A 16,718-nucleotide genomic window follows, 5' to 3' on the forward strand; every position below is an offset into this window, starting at 1 on the left:
CCCGGTCTCGGCCGCGCGGCCCGGGCGCGGCCTCCAGCCCTGGCTTCTGTCTCTCCGCAGCGTCGGCGCTGCCCGGGCGAGCGTCTCCCGCGGGGGTGGACCCGTAACCCTGGCCCTCCTGACCGCAAACTGGCCGCTCTGCCTCGGTGCGGAGATAACGCGGAAAAACGCCGGGGCAGAAAGGGGTGTTGACACCGCAGCCGCTGATTTTTGCTGGCCTCGATGCAGCGTTTGGAAGGCTAATCTCTGTCTCTGCCTCTGTGGACAGCTTTGTTTTAAGAGTGATTATAATTTAAAGAATGTTTTCTTGTAAACTGTGGGGTCAGAATACCACTTAAAGAACTGTCTTCTCCCATAACATAAGAATGAAAATATTTTATCATTCTGTTAACATTCTTTTCTCGCATGGGAAGATGGTTTTTTGTGTAGTTTTTCATTTAACATAAATTACATACACAAATTCCCTACCACATCTAAATCACAGTATATCTTACAGTCTTTGACACTAGGAATTTCTGAAACACGGAATGTGAGAATCTGGAAACATTTCCCATATGCCCGTGTAAACATGTGAATTACTTGGATGACAGAACTTCTGTCAGACGGGTACATGAGGGAAGGATCACTAAGGAAAGTGAAACTCTGTGCTGCGCCAAGCGGCACTGTGCATATTCATTCCCTTTGTCACGTCTGTTTCGCCCATCATGCGGGCTTTCTTCGCTCAGACAAAGGAAAACTAATGAGGAAGTGCTGCTATAGGTAAAAAAAAAAAGAGTCGGGCCATCCTAACTGAGGTGCTTACATTCCTGCATCTTGAGGAAAGGAGAACACGCTACCAAATACTGAGGTAATTTGCTAGCTGAGAATCAGTACCTAAAAATCAATTGCTCCAGAAAACTTAATTCTCTATTACTTCAGGAGCCCCATGAAAATCCTCAGTTTAGTCACATGCAGGACACTTCAATTCCAGCCACCTCATCTCAGGGTGCACAGATGAAATGATATTGTAAAAAACTAAAAAGATAAACGAGGGTAGCAAGGATGAAGGAATGGCTTCTGCTTGAGAAGAGATTAAAGCAACCAGCATAGTTCATCTTGGAAAGCGGATGTGGGGAGAAGGGCAGGCGAGCAGTCTGTCTCATCAGAGATAGTATGGAGCTGGTAAACAGGGAACAATTAGTCGTTGCACAATAACTAAGCAATTACAGGCACTTACAGGTATCGGGACCCAAAAGAGAGGAAGCAGTGTTCCACACAGCGTGTAGTTTGACCACTTATCTCAGATGCTGAAAAATACAGAAGGTTTCCAGAAGCAGACAGCGCAATTGCTGGAAGGCAGGCTGGAAGGAGATGTCCTGTGTCGTGCCGGCAAATACCAGCTCTCTCAGGTCTTGGGTGAAACCCTGGATTTATCACCAGCACTTCAAAAAGGCCAGGGACGTACCATGCATGTCTGGATGGCCCAAATACTGCCTGAAAGCTGGGAATTTGAATCCAGCATCCAGCCGCTGCTGGGTGTTAATTTCCAGGTATAGGATCCCAGCACGGGAGGCACTGAACGTGTCAGCAGCACATCGGTACTGTGTGCGGAGCTTCACCTGCTGCTCATCAGGGGACTTAAACCCTGGAGATGGATTCTCGGTTCTGGCAGTGGTTAAGGCTCCTGGAAATACTGAAACTCCGTGCTGAGTTTTTGCCAGACTTGCACATGAAGTAAGTAATGTTTCATTTGCAGTGAGTTTATGAAGTGGACTTAAATTCAACCCACTATACTTGCTCCCAAGTAATTCATCCTCAGCTCTGATACAACTGTACAGTTCAAACAGATTACAGCTATTATTTAGTATTATGCCTTGGACACAGCATACATAAATTTTAACTGAAGATTTATTTCGATGTAAATTTTTCCAGCAGAATGAAAGCAGCAATCTAATTGTTTCACAAAAAAAAAAGAAAAGCTCACAAATCTTGCTTTCCTGCTGCATTTGAACTCTGCTTTTGTACATGGAAAAAAAAAAAAAACCCAACCCTGACTGTTTAGTTATTCTGTAACCAGGCATTTCGGGTCAAAGACACAGAAGGGATCAAAAAAGATAAGGAAAATTAAAACGCCAAGGTCAGACGAGTTCTTCCTGAGAGTAGTGAAGACAAATCCGAGGAGGAAGCAGAACACAAATCAACGTCCTATCTCCACTTTGCTTCCTAGCCAAAGACACTGAAAGTGTCTCCAAGAAGTAAAAAGATATCTCCCGTTAAAGAGTGCCAGTATTGTCCAGGGAAATATGAAGTAAAACACTCACAGCCATTGCTGAAGAGATTGCTCCTGAGTGCGTTCGTGGTCCTCTATGGAAGGAGAGGATTACTGGGCACGAGGGCCCACTCTAACCAGTGGGAAACTGGTTTTATTTCCATGTACATCATGCTGAGTCCTAAAGGCATCTCAGCCACCTACCTGCATCTCGACACTATTTTGGGGGGGCATGGGGGGTGAAATAGGAACTGCTTTGCTGGTGCACTAGGGCTTGTCCCCAACCCACGCCACTCCACCCCGGGGAGGCGAGCGGAGGTAGCCCATCACTCCACCACTGGCTGTGGGACATTGGACTTGCAAGGGCTGCAGTAGGGCTCTGGGGGTCTCCCGTACAGGAGGAGCTGTCGGACACCTCTTCTGCAAACAGCCCAAAGGCAGGACGGGACCCAAACAGCCACTGCGGAGCTGCAGAGGTGCCCGTGACTTCCTGGGGGCTGCAGGCACTCGTCTCCTACGATCAGGTTTCTCCACCTGGTTTCAGAGGCTTCGGTTTAGGGAAATGTGGGTTATACCGTCACGCCCAGCTTCCACACATCAGTTGGGGAAATTTTTTTTTTTAATACAGATACATAAATCAAGCCATGTAGGAAATTGGGATGAAAGGGACCTTCTGGGGTTTGCAGTCACCCTCCTCCTGTTACAGTCAGCTCTTCACCATGGCTAGCGACTCCATCCCTCTACTCGGAGATTGCACTAAAGGGGCCAGGCATTTTCTTTGCACCTTTCTCAAAGGCAGTGAGCCAGAGGATTTGGCTGTATAGCTTGTGAGACTGCGTGTTGCCCTGTCACTGTACCCCTTCCCTGGCGATGGAAAGGTCACAAGGACACTGTAGAAAAGCATTCCCTAGTGTGATGGCGCTTTTTAAATGATCCGACTCGAAATGAGGAGGAAAGACAGCACGATTTAGTGTGGTGTGATGTCCCGGCTCAACCTGCCTCCCCGAGCAGAGAGGAGCTCTTGTTTCCTGGAGGATGCGTTTCTGAGTTAGAGCTCCTATCCGATTGCTGCCAGGCTGACGCTGAACAGTAAAACATGTCTGTTTGGGGAATATGCATGTCTCCTGGGTGAAATTTCACAGGGGCAGCCAGAGGAAGCTCCGAGACGGATGTGAGGTGGGATTCAAAGGATTAATCGCATTGGAACACAGCTTCAATGCCAAAGACATTTCATTTCAAGCTGGAAAACACTGAGGACGAACATAAGGAGACTGTGCCCATCTCCGATTAAGCTTAAGCTAACCAGTGCTAGTTGCGTGCTCCAAGCCCATCACTGAGAGGTATCTAGCTTGCTTTGCAGTGTGCAGCTCCATCCATGGATCAGATAGTTCAGGGAGGAGAAATCCTTTCCAAATGTGGCTGGCACAAAAAGGCAGCACATCAGCCTTGTGACGCTGCAAAGCCTCTTAGTAGCCTATTGTCTTAGCCAACTCCGTTGGCAGCACCTGTGAAACAGGGATGGCAAAATCTCTGATGGGTGCTTTGTGCTTTGCCTGCAAAGTCAGTCGCTCTTGTAAGATGCTCTGAGGGCCTTAGAATGATCATTCACTAAAAAAAAAGGGCTAATATCTGCTTTATCAGGACATGCTTCCTTTATGCAATGAGGACTAAGCCAGGCAGAGAGAATGTTATCGTTTATTTTAACCCCAGGGTAACTTATTACTGAGTGTCATTCTACTCGGCGTGCTCTTTTAATACTGATTATGCCAATAGCTTGAGCAAATAAGCTGGAAGTTCCTATGGTTCATTCTTTGGGAAAAGGTCGTTCACCCCATGCTGTAAATGGACCCACTAAAGAGGTGTGTTTTTTTCAGGGGCTGGAGCAAACCTCACCTGTTGGACTGTCCTTCACACATGACTCAGGAGCAGAATGAATCACAGCTCATAGCACACCAGGCAAGGAGGAAAGGCAACCTTGTTGCCGTAGTAAGGCGCTGACGGGTGCTCGGAGGAGTCGTCTTCAGACAGCAGGGCTTAAAGGAGAAATGTAGCTTCCTTTCTGCTGGGAACTGCATGTTTCTGGTGAGTTAGCGGAGATTAACGGACATTCCTGGTGCACTAGCTGGTGGGTTAATTTATAGCTATCTGTAAAGAAAGGCTTATTTATTTATCTCAGTTTGAAAGCTCGGATCCTTGGAAATTTTAAGCAAAGGCTGTATGACTTGTTTAAGGAGAGACTGAATGGCAAGTGAGAAGCAGGCTGGGATAACTCCTGCATATAAACAGCCTGGAAAGCAGTCAAAGGAAAATATTTAATATAACTCAGATTTGCTCTTTAAGTTTTGACTTTACAAAGGTTAAAAAATAGTACAGACTGCCTTCTTGCTTTAGTATTTTAAATATTAAACATTTTTCTTGTGTTCTTTAAATGAACTTGATCCTTAATGTACCTTTATAAACCAGCCCATCCATTTGTATTTCTGTGGTGTGCCATTGTATATCCTCTATGAATACCAAAGACAGGGCATCCCACTTTTATAATATATTTGGAATAACTGACACATTTTAACACAATCAGTTAAGATGAGGTAACCACCAGCAAGAGAGTCTGAATGAAAAGAGGAGACTGTTTTACAAAGACTGGGACATTATAAGTGCATTGCCCCATATTGTGTAGCGAGTAGTGTCCAGAGGGACATTATCATCTTAACAGAAGCTGTACTTGATGGTCTTTTTCCAGAAGACTTTTTTTCCCCATCTTTACTTATATCAATATAGTAAGTATCTCAAGACTTCTCATTTGCAGAGTGAGGGCAACATCTGGCTTGGTAAGCAGCCTCGAGTATTATACCTGATAAAAACCAACATGCAAAGCACATGGCGGTTTCACAGCACTGCGTGCTGTGCCCTGGCTGGAAAGAGTCCACATGCAGCTGGGGACGCGCGTGTTCCCGCACAGGACAGGCCCCTCGCCGGGTTACGCCAACCTCTAGAGCACCAATCCCTCAGCTCTGCCTTGTGCGTGTGGTGGGTCTCATATCTCCAAAGGCTTCCATCATGAGGAAGAATTTTACCATTTAAGTGCTGGGATCAATATGTAAAGCAAAAAAGAGTCACTTGCCATTTTTCTGTACTTTCTTGAGATTTGATAGGATGCCACCAAAGCCCACAGATCCTCATTTTGAACGAGAGGATTTGGGACAGCATTGGCAAGTGGCTCTTTGTTCCTGAAGTATGCACAGCATATAAATTTTGCAGCTTTTGGTGTGAAAATCTCATTTGCAAAAAGAAAAAAGTTACAAAATTGTTCAGGTGTAAATATAAACTCAAAATAGCACAATTAAAATGTTTCCTTGAGAGGTGCTGGCCTCTTTGTTCTTTCTACCTCCTTCCATACAAGCTTACAATGCATGAGCTTTCTCTCATTTGAGTTCCCTGTGTTGTACCCATGCTGAGAAGCAACCTCAGAAGGGTCTTGGGTGTCTTCAGAGGGCTAGGAGACAGAAGTCCACAGCTTAGAGTTGTCAAAGGCCCAGATCTAAGGGCTCATCCCCATCCAACAGCAGCCAGAGTGACTGCTGAAACATGTGGGCAAGGGAGCAATAGTGAAGACATCACCCATGCTCTCTCAGCTTGTTTGGTGGAGCAGTGCTCACCCACGCTGGGATGTGAGCAGCGGGGCAGAGCAGCTGTGTGGGGGAAGCTGGAGGAGATGACTTTAAAAATCTCTCTTTCAGGCTGGAAGAGCCAAACTCTCCAGAGCATGTCCAGCCGAACTGTGTTTCCTTACTGGGGAAACTGGTGGTGCAGGCAGTGTGCTGGATCCTGCTCAGGCTCTCCGCTGGCCTAAGAACACTTTGTTTTATAGCTCTGATGAATGAACCTTCCAAACTAGTTTGGTCAGTTTGGTGTAGATGTAAAAGATCTTTAAAATACCTGAGGTTTCCCTTAAAGTCTTTTACCTAAATTTCCTGTTAACGCACGATAAATATCCATTCTGCTACTGTATTGTACCTGAGAAGTTCCGGCCTCCCACGTCTGGGGGAGATTTGGCAGTCACTACTTTATGAAGTAGTGAAGTACTTCTAGCAGCTTTCTAGCATCCCTGCTGTGCATGGCAGCTTTAGTGTGGACGCCAGGAGGTGGCCCACAAGTTATGAAACACCTTAAGAGAAAATCAGCAACATGCATGTCAAATATTCCTGTTCGAGCAAATGATTAGACGGAAGCCTTGCACAGCAAGATATAACACATTCAAGTGGCACTTCTTATTAGGGTGTAGCAGACTTGTAACTTGATTTCATTGGCACCAGGACTTTATTTCCTCCTTTCTGAGGAGTGATCCATGTGAATAAGCTAAAGCTTACCCGGACGGTAAGGTAATTGGCATACCTAACTGCAGGGAGCAGCTTTACCCATATTTTCTGAAATACAGAGTCAAAGTGGAGCATGTATTTCAGAGTCCTGTCCTCAAAGAATTGCTAACAGGTGGTTTTCTGGCAGCAGGGAGCAAGCCTGCATGCCTGGTTGGCTATAAAATGTGAACTTTGAATTGTGAAGACATTGAGAAGGGGGGGGGAATAGTAGCAATCGTTAGGTCTATAACCGATAGGACAGATGCTTCCCTGAGGAGTCAGCAGAAGTGTTGTTGGCACGCCTGGCGTGGTGGAACGTGCTCGTGAGCGATTTCCAGGGAACAGTTTCAGACAGTGCCAGGCCACACTACAAAGGCAGGTAAAAGTTGAGAGTCTCACACAGTCATAAAAGTCTAAGTCTTCATATAATAATCAATGGCCTGTGGGGCCAGCATGTCTGAGGGAAGCACGTGTGTTGTGGTGTCATTCACCTGCAGGTGGGTGACGGTTCAGATGGGGCCAGTGAGCAGTGGTGGAGCAGTGGGCTGGGGAGAGCCACCTAACCATCTCAAACTAACCCACAGTGGACAGATGGGAACCCTCTGCTCAGGTCAGGTCTCTCCAAAGGAGGCTGAAGAACTGAGTTGGACAAGCAGCCATAAAAGCTGGATTGATGCCACTGACAAATGGGGGACTAAAGGTCAAGGAGGAGCCTTCTGCTTCCCTGAGAGCTGGGAGATGCCTTTGCCTCTATGGCAAGCTGGCTTTTCCTCCTCTTGGAGCTAAGCCCTCATCTCCACACCCTTATTCTGCCATCCATGGATTGGCAGCAGGTAGTCACTGTCCACAAAGTATGTATTCTCTAAGGATTATGGCAGGCAAGCAAGGAGGGGAGCAGTGAGGTTAGCTGGGGAGGGGCTGGCTGTCAGCAGCCGAGCTTGCATCTGCACGGGGTCACCTAGGCAAGGCATCCAACCCGAGGCAGCAGACCCTGTGCCAGACCCACTCTGCTATCACCTCAATGGCTCCCAGGATGTCTGCACCCTGTCCTGGCAGCTCAGACTCACGTTAACAGAAGAAAACATGCCACAACTGCAGGGGTACATCAGATCCCCTCTCTGAATACAGAGCTGGAGCAGGGAGGGGAATCAGCGTGAGCGCAGAGTCATTTCAAAGATCATCACTTCTACTTGTGCTTTTGTCTCCTTTCATCTCCTGTAGACACCGGAGGAGAAACACGCTGGCCTGCTGTATCCAGTCCCTGTGAGTAATAACTCGTATAACTTCACGGCTCCCGCTGATAAAACCAGTGGCACCGCACGGTGGGAGCTAGTAGAGGACGCTGCGAGGTTATCCCTCACCTCTTGGCTCTCTCTCTTTCCCAGGCATCTGCGCACTGAAGAAACACTGGTGAAGGCGTGATCCTTCCCAGCTGCACATACAAATATGAAGTTCTTCTGGATAATCCCATTTTTCCTCCTGCAAGGTAGAGTCTTGGCTTAGAGGATAATAGTGTGGGTGAAGTAGGTCACACGTGCTGAGGCTGCACCTCTTCACAGGCTCTCACCCACGCCAGGCTCAGCAGGGGTTACAAGACATTGTCTGCAGGGTAGGTTCACGGGAGTTGGATGTACACGTGCAAGAGTTTCCAGCATTGTTGTATGACCTTATGAACGCCTCACTGTCTGAGGGCAAACACATATAGATAATACTATGGCAAAGGCATGCATTAAAAACCTTAGCTTTCTGGAAATACAGTTTCTTCCTCTCCATGGGCCCTTTTTCCTCAGTATACAACAGCAGCAGCCTGACTCAACCATGGAGAAAGTTGCACCCTAAGCCTGTGGTCACAGCACTTGTTGCAATCTCTTCGACACCTAGGAAGACACCTGACTTAGGGAGATTTGATTTTTTAAAACCGAATATCAATGTCTGTTGGGACTATCTGCTCCTCCACTGTGCAGAGGGATGTTCCAACTGAAACTTTAAGGTTAGACAGCAGAACTGGAAAGACCAGAGCCCTAAATCCTTCCCTGCTGTGGTTCCCCAGAAACGGAGACATTGGAGGCAGTTCCTAGTTCATCCAGCTGGAGCAGGACATCACGGTGTCCATCTCCAGAGGCAAAGGAGAAGCCAGCAATGAGGCTCACCAAAGGTCTGAGCCTCCTCTGCCTCTTGGAACAAACCAAGAGAGCAGCCTTCCACCTCCCAGAATCAGCAGGCAGAGGGCCAGGCTGCATGGTGCTGTGGGCTGGCACCAGCCAGCACACCAAGGGGCCCGGCAGAGCTCAAGTCTAGGAGAGGAGCTTACCGTCATCTCTTCTCCGGGGAACAGCTACAAATAGAGCTTCAGAGCTCAGCACTAGTCACAAGGGCAAGTCTAGCTGGGCTTCCCAGGATCCACCCAAAAGAACGTGCTTGAGCCATGTTTGCTGAGAAGCATGGGTTAGGGAAAGCTCAGCTACGAGCCCAACAGCCCTGGCAGAGAGAAGCTGGACTGGAGGCAGTTTGCCTCTTGAATGCCTTTTGCCTTACGCTGATTTCCCAGTTCCAGAATTGGGTGTCATTCCCATCTACCCTATACACTCTGTGAGCATATGTGTCCTGTGCTTAGGGAGTGGCCACACTCATATGCTGGTTTCTTTGCAGACACTGAAGCTTTTCTGATGAAAAATGCTAAAGTCAAGCTGTGTTTACAAGCCAGCCTGATGAATGGGGATTTACTGCTGGAGGACTGTAATCCAGAGTCAGATTTCCAGGACTGGTCTTGGCAAGGCAATTCTTTGATGAATCACGGCACGCAGAGCTGCCTCTCCATGGTGGGGGCCAACAGAGTGCAGACAAGTCTCTGCGGCAGCATGGGCTACACAAACTGGGACTGCTCAAATTCTCTGCTCTCTCCTCTGGGCAGCAGCCAGAGCTACCTGGTGGCAAACAGGAAAGGAGTTGCTCTCAATAGCGTGGGAGGCCTGAAGGCCCAATGGCGAGATGTTGCAGACAGGAGCGTGTGCGAGGAGAAAGCAGGTAAGTGCCGCACACCCGGGGACCAGTGGTACACGCACACACACTGCTGGGGAATGTGGAAAGGCACATTCAGTGTCCTGGGGTCTTTCCAACCCTGGGTGCCCCACCAGAATGGGATCTGCAGTGTGAGCCAGAAACGCTCTACACTTCTTGGTGTATGAGATAAGGCTGTACCCTCACGGCTGCATCTGCCTGCTTGGAGGGATGTGCTGGGCAACCCTTGGAGCCAAGGGGAAGGCCATTTCTGGCCCAAAGTATTACAGTGAGCGGCCATTCCATCTTTCTGCTCTTTTCTTCCGCAGCCAAGGCAGAGCAGGACAGGTACTTCCCTGCAGCCCTTGCCAGCACACTCGTGTATGGCCACACAGCAGGCAACACGACCCTTGCGCTGGGTATAGGTCAAGAAGAGCTGGAGGAGCTGCTCTGGTTCTTCCGCAGAGAAGACCGTAAGTCCCATTGATGTTCCTGGGTTGAGAGTTGAAATAGAGATACACAGTCCTTGGCTGTTAACCCTCCTGCCTAACAGAGATGCCCGAGGGAATTACCCAAGGAGGTGATTTACCCCAGATATATAAACCCTCAGTCTCACCTGCAGAAGAAGCAGGCCATGGGTGAAGACAGGCATGAGGCTTTACTGAGATAGTGTCTCCTCCCAGAAAGGGGTTCAGCCTCTTTCCAGGCATAGCCTGCCAAGAGAGCAAAGGTCTGGGATGACCAGTGATTTTGGCAGGGTGGAGGGAGCAGATCGATAGGAGCAGGTCAGTGCCCCGAGGATCAACTTAAAAGCCACAAAAATCAAGGGCAGAGCATCCACTGCCATCTGTGCTGTACATCCCAGTGTTCGAAGGCAAAATCTACCTGCCTGAGTGTGGCAGTGGTGAGAAAGGCTGCAGAGGGGAGGAGCCCTTCTAGCAGTGCTCACGGTGGGATGCTGCAGCTCTCAGCCTTGCTCCCACCCGTGGGCACAGCCGCTCACAGCTCTCGGGCAAGGTTGAAAAGCCATGCATGGCAGATGTGGTCAGCGTGAGAGATACAGAACCCGAGGTGGGGGGCTGTGAGCAGCAGAAAGCAGTTGTGTAAGTCTTCTGCCCAGGGAGGGAGAGTTGCCTGAGGTTATCCCCAAAAATGTGACCTGGGTGCTCTGCTCTGGGTGCTGAGATGGACACCAGAACCTCTGCCCTCATCCTGCAGCCAAGCCATGGTACTGTCAGCTTGGGTATCCTCAGGAAACGCTTGTCCGGGCTCTGTGGGCCACAGTGCTCTGTGCATGCTAACGCTGCCTCTCCGTGCTTTCCCCCAGCGTCAACGTGGAATTACTCTGTTCTTGCACTTTCCTTCGTGGCCTTGATTTTGGGTCTTCTCCTCCTGGCCATTAACATTGTGCGAAACAGGTGAGTCAGGAAAATTTGGGGGTATTTTGGTGTGTAGTGGTGCACTGAGACCTCCCCCCAGGCAGACAGACATGTGGGTTTGGCAGGGCAGGGCAGCATGCAGAGATGCAGGGCAGGAACAAGCCCTGAGCAATGGGGAGAAAAGCAAAGACAAACTCCCTTTGAACTGTACTTCATTGTAAAACCTTGCCTGACTCCCTGCTCTCCTCGTGTGTCACTTGGAACGAGCCACTTCACTTCTCCGGGCCCTGGATCCTCACCGGTGAAGAGTCTGCAACAGGGCTGTTGGGAGGGAAGTGATGTTAAATGTGTGGTGTGAGGTGCTCTCCCGTAAGAACAGGGGCGCACAGGGGCTCTGGAGCAGGACTCCCCAGCCTTTCCCCGTCTGCATTCCCACAGTGTTCCCCTGGGCCATGCTGCTGCACAACAACCCTGCAGCTGAGGAGCAACTTGCTGTCTTCTACAGCAAGAAAACCTACATCTGGGTCAGAGCTTTCATCTTAAAATGAGAGAAGAAGAGCTAATGTTACAAGTCTGCCGTGCTCTCATTTTAACGATGGCTTGCTGGATGTTACTGCCTCGCTTTGCGCTGTGTGCTGTGTGTTCTCCACGTGCAAACCCCGCGGCTGTGTGTACTCAAACGCTTCAGACCACTCCCATGACACAGCGCAGCTGGCGGGGGGTTTGCCCGTAAGCAGCTAATGTGTTCCCAGGGCCAAGGTGCGAAGAGGTGAATGTACCCATCACTGGGGGTAGATGCCTGCCCCCGGGTGGGGGCTGGGCTCGCCGCTTCACTCCACATTTCCTTTTTGTGCCTTCCCTGCAGGAAAAGGAAGATCCACATGTATAGAGAAGCAGTGCAAACCACCCAGCAGGCTGAGCTGGAGGCCAAGCAAGCCCTGATGCCTGTGCAGGAATACAGCCCGGCCGAACTGCAAAAGCAGGAGCCGGTGCTCCAGGATCAGAGATCAGGAGAAGTGGTGGTCCAGTGGAAGGACGGGACCGTGACGTCTCTGTACACAGAGATCTGAGGATGCCATACAACAGCAGCTGAAGTCAAACCATATAGGCCCTAAAGAATGTATCAGAATGTCTCAATTTGTAGTGATGGAAGTTTAAAAATGCAGTTTAGCCTGGGGAAACATAAGAGAGTAAAAAAAGAAAGCAGCAGAGCTGCACCAGCAGAAGCGGCTCTGGACTTGAGGCAAACCCGTGCCTCCCCTGGTTCAGGTCCTGGCTGGCTGCTCTTTCCCCGCTGCGCTTGGCTGCCTCCAGCCTTCTCTCCCGCGCCAGCTTCACCCCCTCCCTCAGATGCCGCCTGCCTCTGCCGCGAACGGGTGGGAGCCGAGCCGGGGCGGGAGGCTTTTCCTGCAGTCAGTCAGGGAACGTGCCGTCACGTCCCTTCAGGAAAACAGCCACACTGAAGCGGAGGCGCTTTTGTTCTTTTCAGAAATCATCTTTATTAAAATACTTTCCAAAGTGGTTGATCGAAATCCCGTATTGAATCTCTCTCTCTATCATTAAGGTCATATATATATATGTATATATGTACAAATATACATGTGGATATTTTACTCTGCAGAGTAACTGCAACTCCAGGAAGAAGCAGAACATTTAACCTGATAGAGTAAATGCAGCCGAACGCACAGCCCTTGTCCCTGGCTTGGGCACAGGTGGAGCCTGCTCTGCTTTAGGATTCACTTCACACCCTTAGCTGGGCACATGTAGAAGCCATGAAATAATTCAAGACACTTTTGGAAATACATCAGTCTTTTAAACAAAGGCTTTTCAGAGTGTGTCCTTGTCAGTGAAGCATCTCTCCTTGCAAAGCCTTTGAAAAGGAGCACTATAGTGTAAAAAGTTGATTAAAAAAACAGCTATTTTGGTATGACTTATTTCGACGCATGGGAATCTGTTTCAGGACACCTGAGGCCTTTAGCCGACTGAAACAATATCTGCACCTTTCTTGTTCGGATTAAAAAAAATAAAAATTCCTCCTACTTATTGCTCGGTCAGGAGACCCATGAGATGAACAAGATGGGTGCCTCCATGCTTGATTAATGATTAACTCCCCCTTCCTGGGCTCCCGTCGCTGTGTGCCAGGTGCCCAAGCTGTCTGGGGGGCCCTGGGGAAGGCCCTCGCCCTCCGGTGGTGCCCGCGGCTCTGGCCGCTCCGGGAACTGCACGGATCCGCACGGAAAACTGGGCTGGCCCCCGGTGCCGATGGCAGGACAGGGTGCAAACATCGCGGCAGTGCTCGGCCAGGGGGGACGAGAGCCGGGGCGGGGGCAGGCAGAGTGATGCCACAGCCAGTTTCGGACTCTCAGCACCCCGTCCGCTCACTGAATTGTCACCACAGGCTTTGCCCCGGTGCGGAGACCGGGGCCACCGTCCGCCAGCAGCTGCTGCGGTGCCCATGAGTCCGTCGTGGATGGTCTCAGCCCTTGCGGAGCCGGGGGGACGGGGGGTCTCTCGCCACCCCCTCTGCAGCCCACAGGGATGCGTCCTAAAATATCTTGAAACCTTTCAGCAAGGTGAGCGTGGGAGCTTTCCTCTTGCTCTGAGCTCGTGAGGACTTGACGGTGACCAGCTTGGCCTGGGCCACCGAGGGCATCTCCTTGTAGTTCACGGTGGAGAGGGTGTTGAAGGTGCAGCTGGCCAAGCCATGGCGGGTGGGCAGGGTGACCGGCGTGGCCACCGGTGGGCAGGGACGCTCCTCGGTGATGAAGAGTGGCCGGACAGGCAGGCTCTGCTCCGCCTGGTGCCGCACCTCCCGCACGGCTTCATAGAAGACGTGCTGCACCCTGGCGAAGTCCTGGCACGCCGACACCTCATAGAAGAGGCACCCGAACCTGCTCGCCAGCGACATCCCTTCGGCTGCGGGCACCTGCCTGGTGGGAGCGGACGGGACGGGTGCAGCATCCCTTGGAGCGCTGCAACCACCCGAAAAGGGGAGCAAGGGGTGCAGGCGGGGAGCAGCGGACCCTGCATCCCACGCCTGCTTCCCGGTGAGCACTGGGGCAGCACCCACTCATCCCCCCCTCCTGGGACAAACGGGGGACATGAGTCCAAAAGAGCTTTGCCTTTCCTGAAATCCCAGAGCAACGGGCTGCACGGGTTCCTGGGGAATCATGCAACCTCCCATGCCAGGGACGCGTGCCAGGGACGCAGGGGGCTGGATGGGATGGCAGCGCACTGGGAAACGGGGAGGAGACGGGGCGGGGCCTTGCCGTGAGGAGGGGGAAGCCTCTGTACTGGGAGCATGGGGGGGTTCAGCAATGCACAGGGGGGTTCAGCAACGCGCGTGACTCAAGGACCCATGGGACCAACACTCAGCACAGCCCCAGAGTGACACAAAAGGCCAGAAAAACACACTGGGGACATCCAGTCCTGGCAGCGGGGATGGGGCAAGAAAGGGCTCCAGGGAAAGGGCACATCCAGAGGGGAGCGAGGAGCTGGAGCAGGCTCAAGCCCTGCCTGGGGACAGTGACGCTGCCTTACCACGCAGCCGAAAAGCATCCCGCTGAAAATACCAACGGGCTCAAAATAAACACATCATGCCCTGGGCAGGAGAGCGGGAACCTCGGAGATGTAGGAGGACGTGGCGAACACCGATGGGAGTGGAAATAACCACAAAAAAAACAGATTTGGGTTTTGCATCCCAGCCGGAGGGATGGGGGGTGATCTGTGAGCTCTCCCCCACCAGGAAAAGACAGCCTTGCCCCGTGCCCGATACCTGTACTGCTCCATGTCCAGCTTGTTGCCCAGCAGGAGCACGGGGCAGCGACGCTGGCAGCCCCTCACGTGCAGGGCAAGGACCTCCAGGTAGTGCTGGCAGCCCTCGAAGCTCTTCCTATCATCGATGCTGTAGACAACGAGGAAGGCGCTGGCCCAGTGCAGGTAGCGCTCGCAGTTCCCGGGGCCGTCCTGGGGGCGAGAGGAGCAGCTGAGCTGTGGTCCAGCCGTGGTCCAGACGGGTCATGCCGGGCGTTTGGCACCAGCAGTGCCCTGGTGCCTCACCTGGTCGGCGGTGTCCATCACCTTCAGCAGCACGGGCTGCTGGTCCACCAGCTCCTCTGAGGCATAGGTGTCCTCTGCAAGGAGAAGGGTGGTTGTGAGGACGGGCTGGGGTGTGCTGTCTTCTCCAAAGCCAAGCAAAGCCCTGGATGCTTTCCTGGAGCACCATGGAAAAAGCTCATCCCCAGGTGAGGAACGTCCTCCACCAACGCCTCCCACCTCGCTCCTTCCCGAGACAACATTATTTTGGGGGACAGGCATTGATGCTGCTGGGCAAGCCACTGCATTTCCCGCTGCATGCTGCAAGCATGGGCTCCCATGGGAGAAGGAGGGAGGGGAAGGAGGCCAGCACGGCCATCACTGCACCCGAGGCTCAGCCCTTATCTAAATGCCATGACCTGGTGAGATAAAGCAAGCTCAGGGCTTGACACCGGGGCTGTTTCCCAATAAATCAGGCAAAAGGAGTGCCCCTTTCTTTTGGAAGGGGGGCAGGCAGGGAAAGCTGCTCAGCCGTTCCCCTGGGAGAAAGATGCCTTCTCCCAGCTGAGTCCTAACGGATGCATTTCAGAAAGGTTTTGACGTGGGAAGATGAAACTACATTCCCAAAAAAGATCCGAGGAGGAAAGGATTTATCCTTCTTTCCTAAGAGTCGCTGAGTTATTAGGGGCTGGAGTCGGTTCCTGGACAAGGTCCATATCTCCCTAATGTCCCCTATAAATCATTATTGTTCTTCCCCGCGCCCTGGAGTCAGGCCTAGGAAAATAGTTATTAATTATTCAAACGAGTGGAAAAAAAAAAAGCCCAGAACTACTTGCTGCAAAGTGCAGCCCCCGGGGCCGCCCACTCTGCGGCCCCCACTCGCTGCCCCAGCCCTTCCCCTGCCCGACACCCCCAGGAGTGAGCAGGAGGCACAAGTTGCTCCCCAAGGACCCCCAATAATTCGGCTTTCAGCTTCTTCAGGGTGATGCAAGGAGCTGATGTTCCCCCATGGGACATGTCCGTGGAGAGAGCGCTGCTTTCACCTCTGTTTTTACAGGCGGGTTTGGGTCAAATCCAGCCCTTCCGTTGTTTTTCATGTAATTTTGGGTGTTGGTTTTTTTCCCCCCCTTAAATGCCATATTCGTGGGAAACGCAGGAGACGGGAAGGATGCTCCGTGGGAGCTCATGGGGACAACCAGAGGGAAACACCCGCACAGAAAGCGTCTTACCCAAGTTCGGATCATATTCGCTTATGAACCTCTTGGTTAGAAACTTCACGGTCAAAGCTGCAGGAGGTGAAAGAAGCAGGTGAGGTGGGTGTGCCCCCACGGCACCACGGCACCAGCACTGCCCCGATGCCCAGCCGTCCCCATGGTGGCGGGGCACCCATCTCACCTGACTTGCCGGCCCCTCGGCACCCCAGGATGGCCACGTTGCATTCAGCGAGGGGGCTCTGGGGCGGCCGCTCGCCGCCAGCTCGGGGTTTGCCGAACATTGAGGACATCCTCTGTCCTGTGGGAGAGAGCGGGGGGGGACGTGGGGCACCCGCTGCCACGCCAGATGGGGACCTTCTCGCCGCCTGGCTCATAGGGTGCCCCAGCATGGGGGAAAGGGGGGCTCAGCAGTACCGGGGAGGGGGATCCGCTCTCCTCCATGCACATCCTGGAGCCAGGGTGGCCAGCATCAGCATCCCCTGATGGCGGC

At 51.7% G+C, this 16,718-nt stretch overlaps 3 protein-coding genes across 3 annotated transcripts in view; 1 reads left to right on the forward strand and 2 right to left on the reverse strand.

Moving 5' to 3' along the window:
• MTFMT (mitochondrial methionyl-tRNA formyltransferase) overlaps positions 1-8,920 on the reverse strand; it is a 15,158-nt gene extending 6,238 nt beyond the window's left edge. The window contains exons 1-2 of the mRNA XM_009321533.1: positions 8,915-8,920; positions 6,855-6,970 (exon numbers count right to left, since the gene is read on the reverse strand). Coding sequence (XP_009319808.1) covers positions 6,855-6,970; positions 8,915-8,920 — 122 coding nt within the window. The remainder of the gene's footprint in view (positions 1-6,854; positions 6,971-8,914) is intronic.
• Positions 8,921-9,461: 541 nt separating this feature from the next.
• Positions 9,462-12,049, forward strand: SLC51B (solute carrier family 51, beta subunit). Its single transcript, XM_009321534.1, has 4 exons — positions 9,462-9,627; positions 9,930-10,073; positions 10,928-11,018; positions 11,845-12,049. Exons 1-4 carry the CDS (start codon positions 9,462-9,464, stop codon positions 12,047-12,049), a joined length of 606 nt encoding a protein of 201 aa, XP_009319809.1.
• A 1,387-nt stretch (positions 12,050-13,436) lies between these two features.
• The window catches only part of RASL12 (RAS-like, family 12), a 4,086-nt gene continuing 804 nt past the window's right edge, over positions 13,437-16,718 (reverse strand). Inside the window, exons 2-6 of the mRNA XM_009321461.1 lie at positions 16,410-16,526; positions 16,244-16,300; positions 15,039-15,112; positions 14,755-14,945; positions 13,437-13,909 (exon numbers count right to left, since the gene is read on the reverse strand). Of these exons, the coding sequence (XP_009319736.1) occupies positions 13,525-13,909; positions 14,755-14,945; positions 15,039-15,112; positions 16,244-16,300; positions 16,410-16,518 (816 nt within the window). The 5' untranslated portion in view covers positions 16,519-16,526 and the 3' untranslated portion in view covers positions 13,437-13,524. The remainder of the gene's footprint in view (positions 13,910-14,754; positions 14,946-15,038; positions 15,113-16,243; positions 16,301-16,409; positions 16,527-16,718) is intronic.

The sequence above is a fragment of the Pygoscelis adeliae genome, unplaced genomic scaffold (genome assembly GCF_000699105.1).
Source record: "Pygoscelis adeliae isolate BGI_AS28 unplaced genomic scaffold, ASM69910v1 Scaffold13, whole genome shotgun sequence".
Classification (NCBI taxonomy): Eukaryota; Metazoa; Chordata; class Aves; order Sphenisciformes; family Spheniscidae; genus Pygoscelis; species Pygoscelis adeliae.

Coding starts and splice junctions, on each gene's coding strand:
- SLC51B (XM_009321534.1), top strand. CDS start 9,462: ATGGGCTACACAAACTGGGACTGCTCAAATTCTCTGCTCTCTCCTCTG. Junction 9,628..9,929: donor CGTGTGCGAGGAGAAAGCAG/GTAAGTGCCGCA, acceptor TTTCTTCCGCAG/CCAAGGCAGAGCAGGACAGG. Junction 11,019..11,844: donor ATTAACATTGTGCGAAACAG/GTGAGTCAGGAA, acceptor CCTTCCCTGCAG/GAAAAGGAAGATCCACATGT.